Source organism: Pseudophryne corroboree, chromosome 1 (genome assembly GCF_028390025.1).
Source record: "Pseudophryne corroboree isolate aPseCor3 chromosome 1, aPseCor3.hap2, whole genome shotgun sequence".
Lineage (NCBI taxonomy): Eukaryota > Metazoa > Chordata > Amphibia > Anura > Myobatrachidae > Pseudophryne > Pseudophryne corroboree.
In genome coordinates, this window is record NC_086444.1 from 425802814 (window position 1) to 425821017 (window position 18204).

The 18204-nt window shown below is 45.7% G+C and overlaps 1 protein-coding gene across 5 annotated transcripts in view; it reads right to left on the reverse strand.

The window, feature by feature from the left end:
- Positions 1-18204, reverse strand: part of ARHGEF40 (Rho guanine nucleotide exchange factor 40) — a 181579-nt gene that overhangs the window by 18116 nt on the left and 145259 nt on the right. For all 5 annotated transcript variants that reach the window (XR_010171337.1, XM_063913439.1, XM_063913437.1 and 2 more), the window contains 3 exons: positions 16801-17025; positions 15576-15746; positions 14161-14338 (listed from right to left, as the gene is read on the reverse strand). Coding sequence is in view for 4 of the 5 variants with exons in the window: in XM_063913439.1 (XP_063769509.1) it covers positions 14161-14338; positions 15576-15746; positions 16801-17025 (574 nt within the window). In the remaining variant the exon portion in view is untranslated. The remainder of the gene's footprint in view (positions 1-14160; positions 14339-15575; positions 15747-16800; positions 17026-18204) is intronic.

An 18204-nucleotide genomic window follows, 5' to 3' on the forward strand; every position in this document is an offset into this window, starting at 1 on the left:
AAGGATAATAATAATAATAATAATTGTACTCTTGGATAAGTTACCAATTAACACAAGTCTTAGGGAGCACTTTCATGTTTATTCCACTTCTACATAACTCACTAGTAGGCTAGGGCACCAAGAGGGGGTCGGGGTCTGTGAGCACAAATGACCTGGGCCCGAGAGTGCATGGGAGGCATTACCACAAACACGTCCCCAAACACACACACGCACACCCTGCGCCATATCGCGATCAGGTACTCTGGTGCTTGCATTGCTGCAAAGTTGTATAACAAGGACCCTCTTCAGTGGTGATGCTCCCAGCCAATAACCCCCACCCCCCAGAGCCCTGCGAGCCCAAAATCACGGCAGCCCTGGCGATAGGAAAGACATACATTACCCTACTTCCTGTAGAGAAGTCAATGTTCTTATTAGAGTATAGCTGGCTGATTAAGCCAGGCTGATTGATCCAGGGTGTAGGACTCTAAGGGAGGAGGCTCAAAGGGAGCAGATATATAATTTTAATATCAAAGCCTGGACTTAGCCTGGACTAAATACAGTAGGCAAAGGACTGTGATCTCCTAACATCTTATTCTCTCACCTACAGGTAATCAAAATAATTACTACAACTCCCAGCAGTTTTGCAGTGATCTAGGATACTATACAGTGTCTGTTTGCCTAGGTAATCAAAATAATTACTACAACTCCCAGCAGTTTTGCAGTGATCTAGGATACTATACAGTGTCTGTTTGCCTAGGTAATCAAAATAATTACTACAACTCCCAGCAGTTTTGCAGTGATCTAGGATACTATACAGTGTCTGTTTGCCTAGGTAATCAAAATAATTACTACAACTCCCAGCAGTTTTGCAGTGATCTAGGATACTATACAGTGTCTGTTTGCCTAGGTAATCAAAATAATTACTACAACTCCCAGCAGTTTTGCAGTGATCTAGGATACTATACAGTGTCTGTTTGCCTAGGTAATCAAAATAATTACTACAACTCCCAGCAGTTTTGCAGTGATCTAGGATACTATACAGTGTCTGTTTGCCTAGGTAATCAAAATAATTACTACAACTCCCAGCAGTTTTGCAGTGATCTAGGATACTATACAGTGTCTGTTTGCCTAGGTAATCAAAATAATTACTACAACTCCCAGCAGTTTTGCAGTGATCTAGGATACTATACAGTGTCTGTTTGCCTAGGTAATCAAAATAATTACTACAACTCCCAGCAGTTTTGCAGTGATCTAGGATACTATACAGTGTCTGTTTGCCTAGGTAATCAAAATAATTACTACAACTCCCAGCAGTTTTGCAGTGATCTAGGATACTATACAGTGTCTGTTTGCCTAGGTAATCAAAAGTTATTGTTTTGTGCAGAATTTTGCCTGTTTAATTGTTAGATATTTGGGGAATTTGGGATGTCCTCCTCCCCTATCATTAGTTGTTTGTTTTAGCTTTATTGCCACCAGTGGGTGTTGGGCAATGGGTGGGGTTTTAATCAGTGAACCTATACCTTACACATGTTAATGTTAGTTCTTATTAGAGTATAGCTGGCTGATTAAGCCAGGCTGATTGATCCAGGGTGTAGGACTCTAAGGGAGGAGGCTCAAAGGGAGCAGATATATAATTTTAATATCAAAGCCTGGACTTAGCCTGGACTTCAACTGGACGCACAACTGCAAACAACCTCAAACAACAACAGATGAACTACTTATCAATATCAACTGCATATGCAAATTTACCACCCTCCAACTTTCACTCTGTGACCACTATGCAACCCATGCGCAGAAAAGTGTAAGATCTGGTTTCAGGATCACAAATATCTTCTTTGGGACAATTGTGAGTTCATCTTCTCATCTACAAACACTTAAAAAATCTAACAGAATTATCATTGCTTCTTAACCCTCTCACAATCCTTTCATTTCTTACAGCCCATATACATTTCTACACCCACTTTATCTACGCTTTTGACTCATTTCATACAATATCTACACCCATTGAGACTACACTGCTTTTCTCACCTGCATTTCTGCCATTCTTCTGCTCTGATTCCCTTACAGTCTCCTCTCCTACTTCCAGTTTCCCTCAACCTAGTTATCTGCTTATCACTATGTCAAGGCTTTCTTATACTCCCCACATCACTCAGTGTCTACCTAATAATGTATCTTTATCCTTCCCCCCTAGTCTCCTACACCTCCTCCTCTGTCTCCCCTCCTTCCCTCTGTTTCCTTCCCCCTCCTTTCCTGTTACCCCACTTTCATTTACCTCTGCCCCATGGTCCTGCTACCCAACAACTCAGCGCTGCTCCCTTTCTCCATTCCCTGTCACCTCCCCACACCCCCATCCACATCACACTGACCTCCCTCCCTGCCCACCTCCTGCAGTTTCCCCTCCTAGCTCAGGCACCCGTACCATCACTACACTCTCATCATCCCTGCCCTCGAAGTTAATCTCATTTCATCGCTACAGCAACCCTGATAATCTCATTCACATCTCTCCCACAAACTCATACCCCCTATTCTGTGCCCTCTGGAATGCCAGATCTGTTTGTAACAAACTGGTCCCCACTCATGACCTTTTCATTTCCAACTCCCTACACCTACTAGCCATTACTGAAACTTGGATTACGCCCTCTGACACTACTTCTCCTGCTGCTCTTTCCGCTGGGGGCCTCACATTCACACACACACCCCGACCTGGGGGTCGCCATGGGGGTGGTGTTGGGGTCCTTTTACCTTCTAGTTACTCCTACCAACTCATACCACCAGAACCATCCCTTACATTCTCTACATTTGAGGTCCATGCCATACGCCTCTTCCAACCAGTCCATCTTAGAGTAGCTGTCATTTACCGGCCTCCTGGTACTGCTTCCAAATTCATCGACAACTTTGCTTCCTGGCTTCCTCACTTCCTCTCTTCTGACATTCCCTCCATTATCCTAGGCGATTTCAACATCCCTATTGACATCCCCACACAATCCCCTGCCTCTAAACTCCTTAACCTCACCTCTTCACTTGGTCTCTCCCAGTGGACCTCCTCACCCTCCCATGTGAATGGGAGCTCACTGGATCTGGTCTTCACTCACCGCTGTAATATTTCTGTTTTTTCCAACTCCCCATTTCCCCTCTCTGACCACCACCTGCTCTCCTTTAACCTATCACTCTCGACTTCCCCATCTCTACCTCCCAAGGCTACCATCACTAAGCGTAACATTGAAGCTATTGACACCACATTCCTTTCCTCCCTCTTTGAATCGCTTCTCTCTCCTATTCTCTCTCTCTCATGCCCTGAACAAGCCACTTCCACATACAATGCATCCCTTACTTCTGCTCTTGACTCTGTTGCTCCACCAACCACTATTCACCCTCGCAAATTAACACCTCAACCCTGGCACACCAAATGCACCAGATATCTGCAAAAATGCTCACGTACTGCTGAGCGACACTGGAGGAAATCACGCTCTAAGGCAGACTTCCTTCATTTCAAACTTATGCTCTCATCCTTCAGTGCTGCCCTTTCTCTTGCAAAACAGTCATACTTCAAGAACCTCATCTCCTCCCAGTCTTCCAACCCCCGGCGCCTCTTTGCCACTCTCAACTCACTCCTCTGCCCACCTCCACCTCGTCTCCCTTCCTCACTCTCTGCTCTTGACTTTGCCACTTACTTCACATCCAAAATTGACTCCATACGTCAGGACATCACATCACACCAGACCACCAGTAACCAGCTTTCTCCCATCCCTCACCATCCCTCCCCATCCCTCGCACCTACTCTGACATCTTTCTCCCATGCATCTGGAGAGGAAGTCATGGCCCTCATTCGTTCCTGTCCCCTCACCACCTCCCCACTTGACCCTATCCCCTCCCGCCTCCTCCGCTACCTCTCTCCTTCTGCTTGTTCCCATCTTTCCCACCTTCTCAATCTGTCCCTCTCATCAGGCACTGTCCCCTCTGCCTTCAAGCATGCACTCATCTCTCCTATTCTTAAAAAACCTACACTTGATCCAAACATTCTCTCCAACTACCGACCCATCTCTCTCCTCCCTTTTGCCTCCAAACTCCTTGAGCGTATTGTCTACAACCGCCTTACTTCCTTTCTATCCTCACACTCACTGCTTGACCCATTCCAGTCTGGCTTCCGTCCTCTACACTCCACTGAAACTGCCCTTACAAAAGTATGCAATGACCTCCATGCTGCTAAATCTAAGGGACACTACTCTATACTTATTCTACTTGATCTCTCTGCTGCTTTTGACACTGTGGACCATCCTCTCCTACTGCAAATTCTTCACTCCATTGGTCTGCGTGACACTGCCCTCTCTTGGCTGTCTTCCTACCTCTCTGACCGTTCATTCTCTGTCTCTTCTCATGACTCCACCTCCCCCTCACTTCCACTAACTGTAGGTGTACCCCAAGGTTCTGTCCTTGGTCCTCTTCTCTTCTCTCTCTATACGTCCTCACTAGGTAAGCTCATTAGTTCTTTTGGTTTCCAATATCATCTCTATGCTGATGACACCCAAATCTATCTTTCCTCTCCAGTCCTCTCCCCTGCTCTCCTCACTCGCATCTCCAGCTGTCTCTCTGCTACCTCTTCCTGGATGTCCCAGCGCTTTCTTAGACTTAACATGTCTAAGACAGAGCTGATCATCTTTCCTCCCTCCCGCATTACCTCACCTCCTACAATCTCACTATCTATTGATGGCACTACTATCTCCTCTAGCCCACAAGTGCGCTGTCTTGGAGTAATCCTTGACTCCTCCCTCTCCTTCAAACCACACATTCAGCACCTCTCACAAACCTGCCGTTTTCATCTAAAAAATATTTCCAGGATCAGACCCTTTCTGACCCAGGATGCTACTAAGACTCTTATCCACTCACTGGTCATCTCAAGACTGGACTACTGTAATCTGCTCCTGACTGGCATTCCTGACAAATACCTCTCTCCACTCCAATCTATCCTCAATGCTGCTGCCCGGCTCATCTTCCTCACCAAACGCACTACGTCCACCTCTCCTCTCTTACTAGACCTTCACTGGCTTCCCTTCCCTTTCAGAATCCATTTCAAACTTCTCACACTCGCTTACAAAGCCCTCACCCACTCCTCTCCCATCTACATCACTGATCTTATCTCGCTTTACACTCCCACCCGTCCTCTTCGCTCTGCTAATGCACGCCGACTCTCCTGCCTACGGATTACTTCCTCCCACTCCTACCTCCAAGATTTTTCACGTGCTGCACCACTTCTTTGGAATTCCCTACCTCTCCCCCTAAGACTCTCCACCTCTCTACAAAACTTCAAACGATCTCTCAAGACCCACTTCTTCACCAAACCCAGCCAAATCTCATCCTAACCCTCTGTCCTACACTCTCTATGTACCCCATCTGTGTCACCCCTGTCTGTCTACCCCTCCCCTTTAGAATGTAAGCTCTCACGAGCAGGGCCCTCTTCCCTCATGTGCTTATTCTCTCTTAATTTAATAATCTTCAACTGCACCACATCCAGCAGTCTTCTGCCACCTGATACTTATTCCAGTGTCATCTGCTGATGTAACTATGTTTATTTACCCTGTACTTGTCCTATACTGTCATCAACTGTAAGTTACTGTTTTCCTGTTTGATTTTTTGTTTATGTATTCTGTAATTGGGCGCTGCGGAACCCTTGTGGCGCCATATAAATAAAGGATAATAATAATAATAATAATAATGCTTGGAGACCCTGTATCCCACAATGATTGTATGTAAAGACCTTATTTATTTACTACCAGTTATTTATATAGCGCACACATATTCCGCAGCGCTTTACAGAGAATGGGGCAGATGTATTAAGCCTGGAGATGGCATAAGGAAGTGATAAACCAGTGATATGTGCAAGGTGATAAACACACCAGCCAATCAGCTTCTAATTGTTAATTTACATATTGGAGCTGATTGGCTGGTGCGTTTATCACCTTGCACATATCACTGGTTTATCACTTCCTTATGCCTTCTCCAGGTTAATACATCTGCCCCAGTATTTGGCCATTCACATCAGTCCCTGCCCCAGTGGAGCTTACAACCTATGGGGCAGATGTATTAAGTCTGGAGAAGGGATAAAGAAGTGATAAAGCGTTGATAAGTGCAAGGTGATAACACACCAGCCAGTCAGCTCCTAAAGGGCTGTATTCACAGGCTGATGTGGGAGAGATGTGTGCTGAGCGAACACGCATCTCTCCCACCGCTCAGCACAGTGCGATGTGTGCTGAGCGTGCAGGGGGAGACGGGGGTGCCGCTCAGTTCACCCAGCGAGTGAAATGAGCGACCTGCTAGATTGACCTGCATGGCAGGCCAATCTAGCACCAGCGATAGCGATGCGCGGGGCTGCGCATCGCTATCGCTGTAGGGAGTACACACAGAGCGATCATGCTTAAAATCTAAGCAATCTAGTCAGATTGCTTAGATTATCGCTCCGTGAGTGGTCCCCTTAACTGTCATTTTTTAAATCTGTAATGATTCGCTGGTGCGTTATGTCAAAGTCGAAAAATATTGCAGTACACACATCAAGTACAAACTACACACAGATGGCCTCCGCGCGTGTACTTGTTCTGCCGTGCGTGCACATATCCGCAATTTGCGTATGGTCGCTCCCGCGGTCCTGCGCATTAGCGCGTGGTATGGGTATTTACGGTAGAGTTTGTGAACACACGGAAAGCTATCAAAACACATTACATATTTAATCCAAATAGTGCACAATGTACACATAGCCTCCCTGCACCACATCAGTAAGTTACAGCAGTTTAAATGGTAACAGAACAAAGGGATTCACCTTTACAGGATAGGAGGGGACAGAACAAGGTTATAAGGTGGTGTTTGGTATCCAGCCGTAGGGTATTGTAAGGGTAATATTCCGGTGTTGGTTTGAAGAAGATCGCATGTCCTGCGAATAGTTATGTGCAGGAGCAGAATATAGATATAAACTGTATTTACTGTACATTATGTATGCGGCGGGAATCCAGAGGAGACCACCCACAAGAGCAGTTGGAACAGACATCGCCCACCTATTCAAACCGACCTATGACCTCTCCTGTACTGTAAATGACCAACCCTGTGTCCAATGGACAAAGAGATTACAGTATCCATTGTGTTAGGTTTTGGAAGAATTGTATAAAGAGAGCCTGCTGCAGGCCTGGGTAGACACAAGACTCACAAAGTTATCTATCAGATGACTGAGGACCAGACTGGGTAGCGCGGCGAATCCAATCACGTATGTACCATTGACTGTAGCCATTATTCTATTGTATTGTATTGTATATATTGTAACCCCCTTTCAGTAATAATATGCTGTGGTGTCGGAACCCAGCAGTTTAATTACAATCTGGTGTCGTGTCTTCCTTTCCCTGCTAAGGTTTAAAGTGTATTATTATCGCATTGCATAGCTGTTAAGGGTTTGCGGTGTATCTCTGGGTGTGTACACGCTGTGTGTACTTTGTACCGTCAGCGCGGCGTTTGTGCGCAAAGTCCGTACACAGTACGGGACTCTTTACGCTAACAGCGTAAAGAGTACGTAGAGTGTGTATTAAGTACAGCGGCCGCAGCGGCTCCATGGTAAAGTGTATTTAAAGTGTGTTTAAGGTATAGCTTTCATTCCTGTATATAAATCAGCATTCTCAGTTATCACCTTGCACAATATCACTGCTTTATCACTTCTTTATCCCTTCTCCAGGTTAATACATCTGTCCCTATATTCCCTACCACATGCACACGTGCACACATTCACACTAGGGTTAATTTTTGTTGGTTGCCAATTAACCTACCAGTATATTTTTGGATTGTGGGATGAAATCCATGCAAACATGGGGAGAATATACAAACTCCACACAGCGCCAAGGTGGGAATCGAACCCATGACATCAGTACTGTGAGACAGTAATGCTAACCATTACACTGTCCTTATGGTTCATGCACAGTGTCTCCATACATATATAAAACATATAAAACCAAAATTTCAAGTATTTGGACTCAATGTCAAAGGTACATTCTTTCACATGATTTTAGCATACATAGTGTAGGAGCTTATTTCTAACATTTCTCTATCCTAAATGTATATGACCCTGTAGTTATTCTCTCACAACTGGCTGAAGAGGTAGTGCTCATTACAGCAAAGGGAGACATCCTTTTTTTCTATGTCCTCTTCTGGTGGCGCTGTGCAGTGAGCACGAAGTGAGTTAGTGTGGCATATCTTATGTGACATTGCATGTCCTGAAATGTGGGCCTTCTAGTGAATGCATATTAGGATACCGAATAGTGGGGCTAATTCAGACCTGATTGTAGCCGTGCAAAATTTTGTATGGCTACGATCAGCCACCCTGACATACGGGGGGACGCCCGGCACATCTGGCCCTCCCCCCGCCGCACAGGTACAAAAGCATCGCACAGCAGCAATGCTTTTGTTCCTGAAGAGTAGCTCCCTACCAGCGCAGCTCCTGCGCGCTACCAGGGAGCTACCCGTCACTCTCCAGGTCGCAGCGGCTGCGTGTGACGTCATGCAGCCGCTGCGCCCGCCCCCCGCGGGGTCCAGGCACGTCTGCGTGGCCCGGACCGTGCCCCTAAAATGGCGGCCCAACGGCACAGGCCCGCCCCCTCCCACCCAGCGAATGCCTCTGCCTGTCAATCAGGGAGATTGCCGATTGCATCTCTGCCATGCACCGGCGCCTGCACACTTCAGACCTGATCACCAGCTGTGTGAAAACGCACAGCAGCGATCAGGTCTGAATTAGGCCCAGTGAGTGCTTGCTCTGCAAACAACAAATAGCTGAAAACATAGCATACTGTAAGTGTATGTAACCTATGCCTGGCATAAACCAGATGCGTGTGCTACTGGTGATAACCTATCTTGCCACAGTTGCAGTTTTGCATATACACCAAACTGCAGCTTTTTAATGTGCACATATTGCACCTGCATTTTGGGATCCAACCCTTGTATGGAGGTAGTTTCCCCTCTGATAAGAGCACCAGATATGCTCTCTAATATTTAGGCCCAGATTTATCAAGCCTTGAAGATTGACAAATTGCACGGTGATAAAGTACCAACCAATCAGCTCCTAACTGTCATTAGTCAAACACAGCCAGTGACATGACAAGTTAGGAGCTGATTGGTTGGTACTTTATCACCGTGCTATTTATCACTCTCCAAGGCTTGATAAATCTGGGCCTTAGTTCCGTCTACTGGAAGTCTCACTAGCTAAAATCTAGTGAGGTACATTTCTGTTGGCAGAGCTGAATTATGGGAGGGGTGTCAGAGGCAGGTTGTCCCGGGGCCCCCACACAACAGGGTAATACAGTGCAGCCCCCCTCTCCGTGCCACCCCTTACCTCCCGTGCTTTGCGACCCGTCACCTGGGACAACGCCTGCCACTGCTCAGGCAGCATACAGCGCACAGCAGAGTGGCTCCCGAGTCCCCTCATCAGCAGCACATGACATATCACTGATGAAGGGACCTAGGAGCTGCTCTGCGCTGCTCTGTATGCTGCCTGAGCAGCAGCAGGCGTTGTCCCAGGTGACGGGTCGCAAAGCACGGGAGGTAAGGGATAGCATGGAGAGTGTGTTTTTGTGTGTGTGTGTGTTTGGGGGGGGGGGGGGGGGGGGGGGCGTTGGGTTTGCACTGTGGCCATATGAGGGGGAGAGGAGTAAAGGGGGTGTTGTGGACAGGGCTTGGGGTAATTTTATACACGGGGGCCCCCCACATGCCTTAATCCGGCCCTGTTTGTTGGGTTGATACTGCCCATTTTAATTCCCGCTTATATAAATTTCTGCACTTTATGATGCAGGTTTTAGCCTTTTTTTCTATGTCACAAGCACTTTAACAACAACAAACAAGAAGTTGCTGAAGAAAAAGCAGAACATGTATGTAGTATCCACCAGTAGAGGGCAGTGTCTCAACACTTTCCAATGACCCTGGATCAGGATGGACCTCGACAAGTCTAGTAAAGAAATTAGAAATTAGTAGGTCATATCTCATTTTGTACCTGGTTATATGGTTCCTATACTGCAACATACAGTATATTAAAGTTATATAAATAACAATAAAAGTGGATGATTGCACCTATTTTGTGTGGCTAATAATGTAAAAAAATGAGAGCATAAAGCTAATACTGTGAGTTTGAACACGTGCATTAAAAACACAGATGTCAAATGCGTTCACAGAGAATCCACAGTTGCATGGATAAATAAACATTTATATCATACATGTATCCTATGCACTTACACCCACATTTTTAAACATTTGTTTTGATAGTGAAATTGGCTATTAGGTTTATCACTGGAATGCAGGTATAACTCCCTTCTGTGCACAAATACAAACAACCAGAAATCACATAATAAATGCAGCAGCAATGAAGGAAGTGCATCAGCCACAGGCGGTTAGCTATTGTTGGTTTGGTGGATCTGTGCTCTGTGTGGTGCGCTGCGGGACGGGTGTTACTGGCATTTGGAGTAGTCCAAACTCCAGATAATCTAGTAAACATACAGATGGGTCCATGTTTATCTTGACCTTTAATAGGATTAACAGAGACTGGGCAGATGAAGGGTTTATGTTAATAAACCATGTTGTGCCTAGGTGCTAGGGAGGCCAATCCCGGGCCGTTTTTTCAATCCCGGGATTCGGGATTGAAAAACGATCAATCCCGCGATTCCCGGGATTGCAGTAGGGATCAGTAAAGAAGGGTGTAGGGAGCAGCACTGGAGGGTAGGTAGCGGTGCGGGAGGGTGTAGGTAGCGGCGGGGAAGGGAGGGAGGGTGTAGGTAGCAGTGCAGGAGGGTGTAGGTAGCTGGGCGGGAGGGTGTAGGTAGCGGTGCGGAGGGTGTAGGTAGCTGGGCGGGAGGGTGTAGTTAGCGGTGCGGAGGTTGTAGGTAGCTGGGCGGGAGGGTGTAGGTAGCTGGGCGGGAGGGTGTACAGTAGGTAGCGGGGAGGGAGGCTGGGTGTAACTTAAGTAATAACACTTACTATTAGGTGGGCGCCAGCCATGGACACACTGAACGCGGCAGCATTTCAAATGAAGCGCCGGCCGCCAGCCAACCAGAGCAGGCGGACCAGCAGCCAATCAGGGAAGCGGCCGCAGCAGTCGCTCCTGATTGGCTGCCGCGGCAGCTTCCCTGATTGGCTGCCGGTCCACCAGCTCTGATTGGCTGGCGGCCGGCGCCACATTTGAAGTGTCGCCGCGTTCAGCGTTCGTCTATGGCTGCCGCCCGCCTAAGTGTAAGTAGTATTACTTACACACACTCCCTCCCGCACATGCGCAGTGCAATCCCGTGAATCCCGGGATTGGATGCTCCAATCCCGGGATTGAAATCCCGGCATTTTTGGGCCCAAATCCCGGGATCCCGATCCCGGGATTGGCCTCCTTACTAGGCGCAGCAAACTAGCCAAGATGACTGTGGCCCATCTGTAATACTAGTGTTGCCGACCATGATCACCAACATCAGGCAACTAACTTGGTTAATTCAGCAATCACTTAGTCATATTCTCAAATCCGTTCTGTACTCAACTCATGTACTCAAGCCATCATTATGAGTTCTTCCTTCCTTTATGTTTCTTGTCGTATGTCATATACTGTCTGGGAGCTGTGGTTATCGGAAACAAATTCCTTGTGTATTATGTACTGATATACTTGGCAATAAATTGATTTGGATTCTGATCAGGGTGTACTTGCACAAGTTCTCAGGCACCTGCAATTGATACAGCTACTAAATTGCCCTTCCCTCAGCCCATCCCACTAATGTACATGCCAGTTTCATACCTAAGTATCAGATGCCAGCAAATCTGCATATACATGCCAATTGTAATGTGGACATACAGCGAATCAAGTAGCAGATCCACTTCCAGGTCAGATATGGCCCCATAGAGCGACAATCAGACACAACCAGCTACTACATATGAGGTAGACAAATGGTTGGGATTGATTTGCCGGTGTCTGGGATGCCGGCGGTCAGAATACTGACTGCAGCATCCTGATGATCAGATGATCAGAATCCCGACAGGGAAGGTAAGTACAGGTTGAGTCTCCCTTATCCAAAATGCTTGGGACCAGAGGTCTTTTGGATATGGGATTTTTCCGTATTTTGGAATAACTGCATACCATAATGAGATATCATGGCGATAGGACCTAAGTCTAAGCACAGAATGCATTTATGTTACATATACATCTTATACACACAGCCTGAAGGTAATTTTAGCCAATATTTTTTATAACTTTGTGCATTAAACAAAGTGTGTCTACATTCACACAATTCATTTATGTTTCATAGACACCTTATACACACAGCCTGAAGGTCATTTAATACAACATTTTTAATAACTGTGTATTAAACGAAGTTTGTGTACATTGAGCAATCAGAAATCAAAGGTTTCACTATCTCACTCTCACTCAAAAAAGTCCGTATTTCGGAATATTCCATATTTCGGAATATTTGGATATGGTATACTCAACCTGTATAACCCTAACCTCCACTTTCCGTAGCCTAAACCTAACCCCCCCTCCCCGCAGGCTAAGCCTAACCCTCCCCCTGCAGCCTAACCCTAACACCCCCCGGGCCATAGCCTAACCTTCCCCTCACAGCTTAAACCTCACCCTCTTCCTTTCCCGTGGCTTACCTCCCCAGCGCGTCGGTGGATTCACATCCAGGATTCCGACGTCAGGCTGGAGACCCTATTCGGGATGCCGGTGTCGGCATTCCAAGTAGTGCCGAGATTCAGGCGTCGATATTCTGCCTGCTGAGATTCCGACCAATGGGATCCTAACTGGATCCCAATTTTAGTGCCAAAGTAATTGTGTAAAAAGGAAAAATCATATGTAAATCTTGATCACATTGGAAATTAGAAAACAGAAAACCTTATTCACCTACACAAATAGCATTCCCCAATCTCTATTTTAGACTTTTGTTTTAAAAAACAGCATCCATCTTTATCACGCTCAATTTATAATAGGCTCTTTCTAGCAGACGTCATAGCTAGGAAATGTACAGAACATTTGTTTCCAAAAATAGCTAAAAGATCACCACAAGCAACTGCCTGGGATATGAAAAAGGATTCAGACATCGGTATCCCGCTGTAATCACTAACGTTTTCTTTTCCTGATTATGTGGGAAATCAGCATCATTAGTAGTAAATAGAGGCAATTGTTACATAATGTATGAGCCCATTGAGAACACTCTTGTCTATGCATCTGACCTGTAGAGAGCATGAAGAGATCCTGCTCCCACTTTATTACAGTGAGCACAGCCAATCTCTCCTTACTGGCAGACTGATGGAAGATGAGGAACTGTAGAATGTTCCACACAGAGGACTCCAGCTCATTGCTCTTCTCCTCAATGTATGGGCCTGTAGCTGCTGGTGCAGTGACTCATGGTACTGATGGCGGGTGTAGTATGGCTGACCGGCGGTCAGGAGACTGCCGGTCAGCTTACCGACGCCGGGATCCCGGCAGCATACTGACGCCGGGATTCCGGCGGGGAGGGGTGCCACGGGTTCTATTCCCACTGTATGGGTGTCGTGGACACCCATGAGTGGAAATAGTCCCTGTTGGTCGGCATGCCAACCATCGGGATAGTGAGGGGTCGGGATGGTGGAGGAGGTCATGTGACTGTCGGTCTCCCGACCGCCGGTCACATGAATACCACCCACTGATGGCTACAGGTAACTCTTGGTGTGTATTATTTATTTATTACCAGTTATTTATATAGCGCACACATATTTCGCAGCTCTTTACAGAGAATATTTTGGCCATTCACATCAGTACCTGCCCTAGTGGAGCTTACAGTCACATGTACACGCATACACATTCACGCTAAGGTTAATTTGTTGGGAGCCAATTAACCTACCAGTATATTTTTGGATTGTGGGAGGAAACTGGAGTACCCGGAGGAAACCCACGCAAGCCATGGTGGGAATCGAACCTATGACCTCAGTGCTGTGAGAAAGCAATGCTAACCATTACACCGTCTGTGCTGTGCTGTATTGGCAAAGGACGCATGCTGATCAGCAACAGGATTACATTACTAAATACCAGACCATTTTTTTTAGCTTGGGTTATTTTTAAATCATTTGTAAACTACAGTATTTCCCCTACTGACCATTTTGTATCTCTTTACTTTTCAGGATATGTCTCTGCGTGCGAGTGAGTAGGACAACATAACTGTAACTCACCTCTGCTGAGTCCGCCCTGATCCCACAGCAGTTTTGTGATCTCATTAGTCCAGGCCTCTTTCACACTAGAGGTCTCTGCTTGCAAAAGTAATGTCTCTCGAGATTTTTGACGCCTGAACCAGAGCTCAATCCGCGTGTCTCCCTCTGTAGCATTCTCCGTGAGGCCCATGTCTGCTGTCTACAATATACATACAATGTAACATAACAGTTCTTTGGCAGTAAATACATAACTGTAATTTCAACATAAACAATACACAATAAGGAGTACTAGCTCAATTTATAGCTAGGGGGGCCAATCCCGGGCCTTTTTTTCAATCCTGGGTATCTGGGTTAAAAAAAGGTCAGTCCCGGCACTCCCAGGATACCGGGGATTGGGTTGAAGAGCCCCCCAGCCCACACAAATACCATCAAGAGTAGGAGGGCATGCGGACGGCGAAGTGCGATCCTGGCATCAGACTCTGTTGGTGTGAGGGCTTGCGGGCGGTGAGGTGAAGGCGGTGAGGTGCGGTCCGGGTGGCTGGCATCAGACTGCGCAGTGTAACCTCTGACATCCTGTCACTCTACGCAGTACGCACTGCTGAGGGCGGGGGGAGCTGGAAGGAGGGAGCCAGGTGGCATCTGAGCCTCGTGAGGACGCTCAACGCTGCCCGGCATTAAAAAAACAATGGGGCAGGTAAATCCCACAATCCTCGTGATTGGAGCTTCCAATCCCGGGATTGAACCCCGCCCGTTTTTTGGCCTAAATCCCGGGATCCCACTGATCCCGGGATTGGCCTCACTATTTATATCGCACATACATATTACACAGTGCTTAACAAATATTTAACCATTCACATCAGTACCCGTCTCAGTGGGATTTACAGTCTATAGGACCTGATTCAGGGATGGACACAGATCGCTGCATAGGCAGCAGGATCTGCGTCCATCTCCACACATGCTGGGGGCCGTCCAGCACAGGGCAAAGCTGGCCAGCATGTGTAGCGCCACCTCCAGAGGTGTCCCCAGTTACATTGTGGACACATTGAATTAAGGTTGACCCCTGGCTGCGCAGTTTGGCTGCGCTGTCAGGTGGTACACAGGCATTTTTAAATCAGAGCGGCTGTGTGTGACGTCACGCAGCCGTCCCAAAAAATGGCTTGCGCCTGATCAGCCTGCCCCGCCCATGAAGAACAAAATTGCAGCCCTCCTCCCCAATGGTCGCCGATGTTTATCACCTGGGGCCGCATCCTGGAAGGCACACGCAAAATAGTTCTTTATATCTATAGGGAGGCGCATTTTGAATGTCTATAGAGGGGGGGTGCATTTTAACTGTTCGCTATGGGAACCAAATTGTCTAGATACGGCCCTGGGTATTACCAATGTTTAGCTCTGTAACAGTTATTAATTTCTACCAAATATGGTCAGGAGTCAATTACCTTAAAAGCTTGTTTGAACCCATATGTCTCCAAGCCTCCCTCCGCTGTCTTTAGTTTGCTGAGAAGCATAAGTTTCTGGAAGAGGAATACATGTCGCAAGGATTTCTTTCTTCCAGATAGTACCGTGAAAACATCCTTCAGCAGGAGGCGGCCCTGTTCTTTCTCATCCACCTAAGGGTGACATATGAAACACCAATCAAGGTCAATCAGCAACCAAAGTGACAAGTCCATGATAGATCAGCAGATGTAGTGGGGGAACCCCTGATGTATAAATTGTTTCCCAAATCCAGTCGTCTCACAACCCCAACAGCTCATGTTTGCATTATTCCTGTCTGTGGAGGCAAGCAGTATAATTAATGGCCCAGACAAGTAGACGGTGTCACCTGTGCTTGATTAAAGAAATCCTGAAAAAATTAGCTGCTGAGGGTGCATGATGACTGGATTTGGGAAGCACTGATGTACACGAAATACACACTCAAGATTTTCAAAGGTGCCATCCTACTCATAATTTTTGCTAAATGCTATATTAAAATGTACAGTATGGCTGAAAGTCCAATAATTCCAATTAACAATAAATTTATATAATATATAGTTTAATAAAAATGTACTTGTTATAAACTTGACCGATCAAAACAATAAAAATCACATACAACATTTAATAACCCTATCGAGGTGGATCCGAAATTATTATGTGGTGATAAACTAAAATTACAAATAAGTACATGGAATATATAAACAAATTATAGTCCACAGACTGACTTTTAGCATATTATATATTTATGTGCACATAATAATTTCGGATCCACCTCCATAGGGTTATTAAATGTTGTATGTGATTTTTATTGTTTTGACCGGTCAAGTTTATAACAAGTACATTTTTATTAAACTATATATTATATACATTTATTGTGAATTGGAATTATTGGACTTTCAGCCATATTGTACATTTTAATATAGCGCAGGGACATAGTTGTTTTAGTGTTTCTGGTACACCTGGTAACTCAGGTGTTTTTTATTTGACTTGCAAACCCCAAGTCAAAGCTTTCCTGCTGCTTAATTAATAGTAAGAAGTGTGGTATTGAACTAATGAAAATATAAGTATACTTCAATCATAATTTTTATAGCGCCAGGTTGTCTTTATTTTCTTTCTTTTTAAATATTTTAAATGCATAGCATATAATATATATATATATACATACTGTATATATCGTATATCCCTTTTTACCTCAAATCCACGAATGGCTTCTGCAGCAAGCAAATTTTTCCCATGATGTACCAGGGAGCCAACAAGTTCACGGGCAGCTTGCAGAGACTGGCGCTCTTGCTCAGTGTCCTGGTCACACTCCTGCATCATGTCTCCCAGAAAGCGCTGGTACTGGTCTAACTGTTCCAGAGGTCTCTGAAGAATGCCCCGGGATTCCTCCTCTTCCTTCTGGTCCTTCCTCCTGCCCTGTTGGAGAAATACTTAATCGTTTATACAGGATTGCACTTGAATGAGGAGGGGGCCGCAGTGCTGGGGGGAAGGATGGTTAGAAGGTTGGAGGAGTTTTTAAACTAGGTGCCTGGGGGGGAGGGTTTAGCTAGAAACTACGGGTCATGCAGTGAGAATAGTGAGGATGGAGGAAGTGAACCAAATGGGGGTGGAGAAGGGGGGAGGGAAAGAGCAGCCGGCAAGGGTATTAACATGGGTACTAACAAGGGTATTCCCAAAGGAATTGCCAAAACACTAACAACGATTATGGGTCATCATTACTGCATATAGAAAATGATGTCCCTAGCACAAGGGGAAATACTTATCTTAATTGTATATACTGTATGTAAACGCTAGAAGCCTTACAGGTAAAAGGGGGAACTAAAAGTCCTTGCAGCAAGCAAACAGTATGATATTATAGGTGTTACTGAAACTTGGTGGGATGAATCTCATGATTGGACAGTCAATCTAGAGGGTTATACGCTGTTCAGGAGAGATAGATTAAATAAACGCGGTGGAGGGGTATGTCTTTACGTAGGGGCTGTTTTTAAAACCTGATATACAGGAAAATATTCATGGGGGACTGTAAATACTGTTTAGACATTATGGGTAGAAATTGCATGTGGGGGAAGGGGAACAAAAAATATAATATTGGGGCTATGCTACAAGCCACCTGGTATTAATGGGTCTGATGAGGAAATGTTACTGAATCAAACTGAAAAAGCAGCAGGAGTAGGAGACATAATAGTGTTGGGAGATTTTAACTATCCGGGGATAAACTGGACAAATGATTCATGTGATACTGCTAGGGGTAATATGTTTTTAAACACACTAAATGATAACTACTTACTTCAACTAATCGATGAACCAACTAGGTACAATGCACTCTTAGACCTGGTATTAACAAACAATGGGGAATTGATATTACATATTATAGTAGGGGAGCCCATGGGAAACAGCGACCACAGTATGGTCACATTCAATATCAGTTTTCATAAGCAGTCCTATATTGGCTCAACTCGGACTCTAAACTTTACAGCAAAGCCAACTTTGACATGATGAGGGAAGCTTTAAGGGACATTGAATGGGAAATTGGTTAGATAATAGGGAGCAGGGCGTTGTGGTAAATGGAACTTTTTAAAATTGTACTGAAGTACT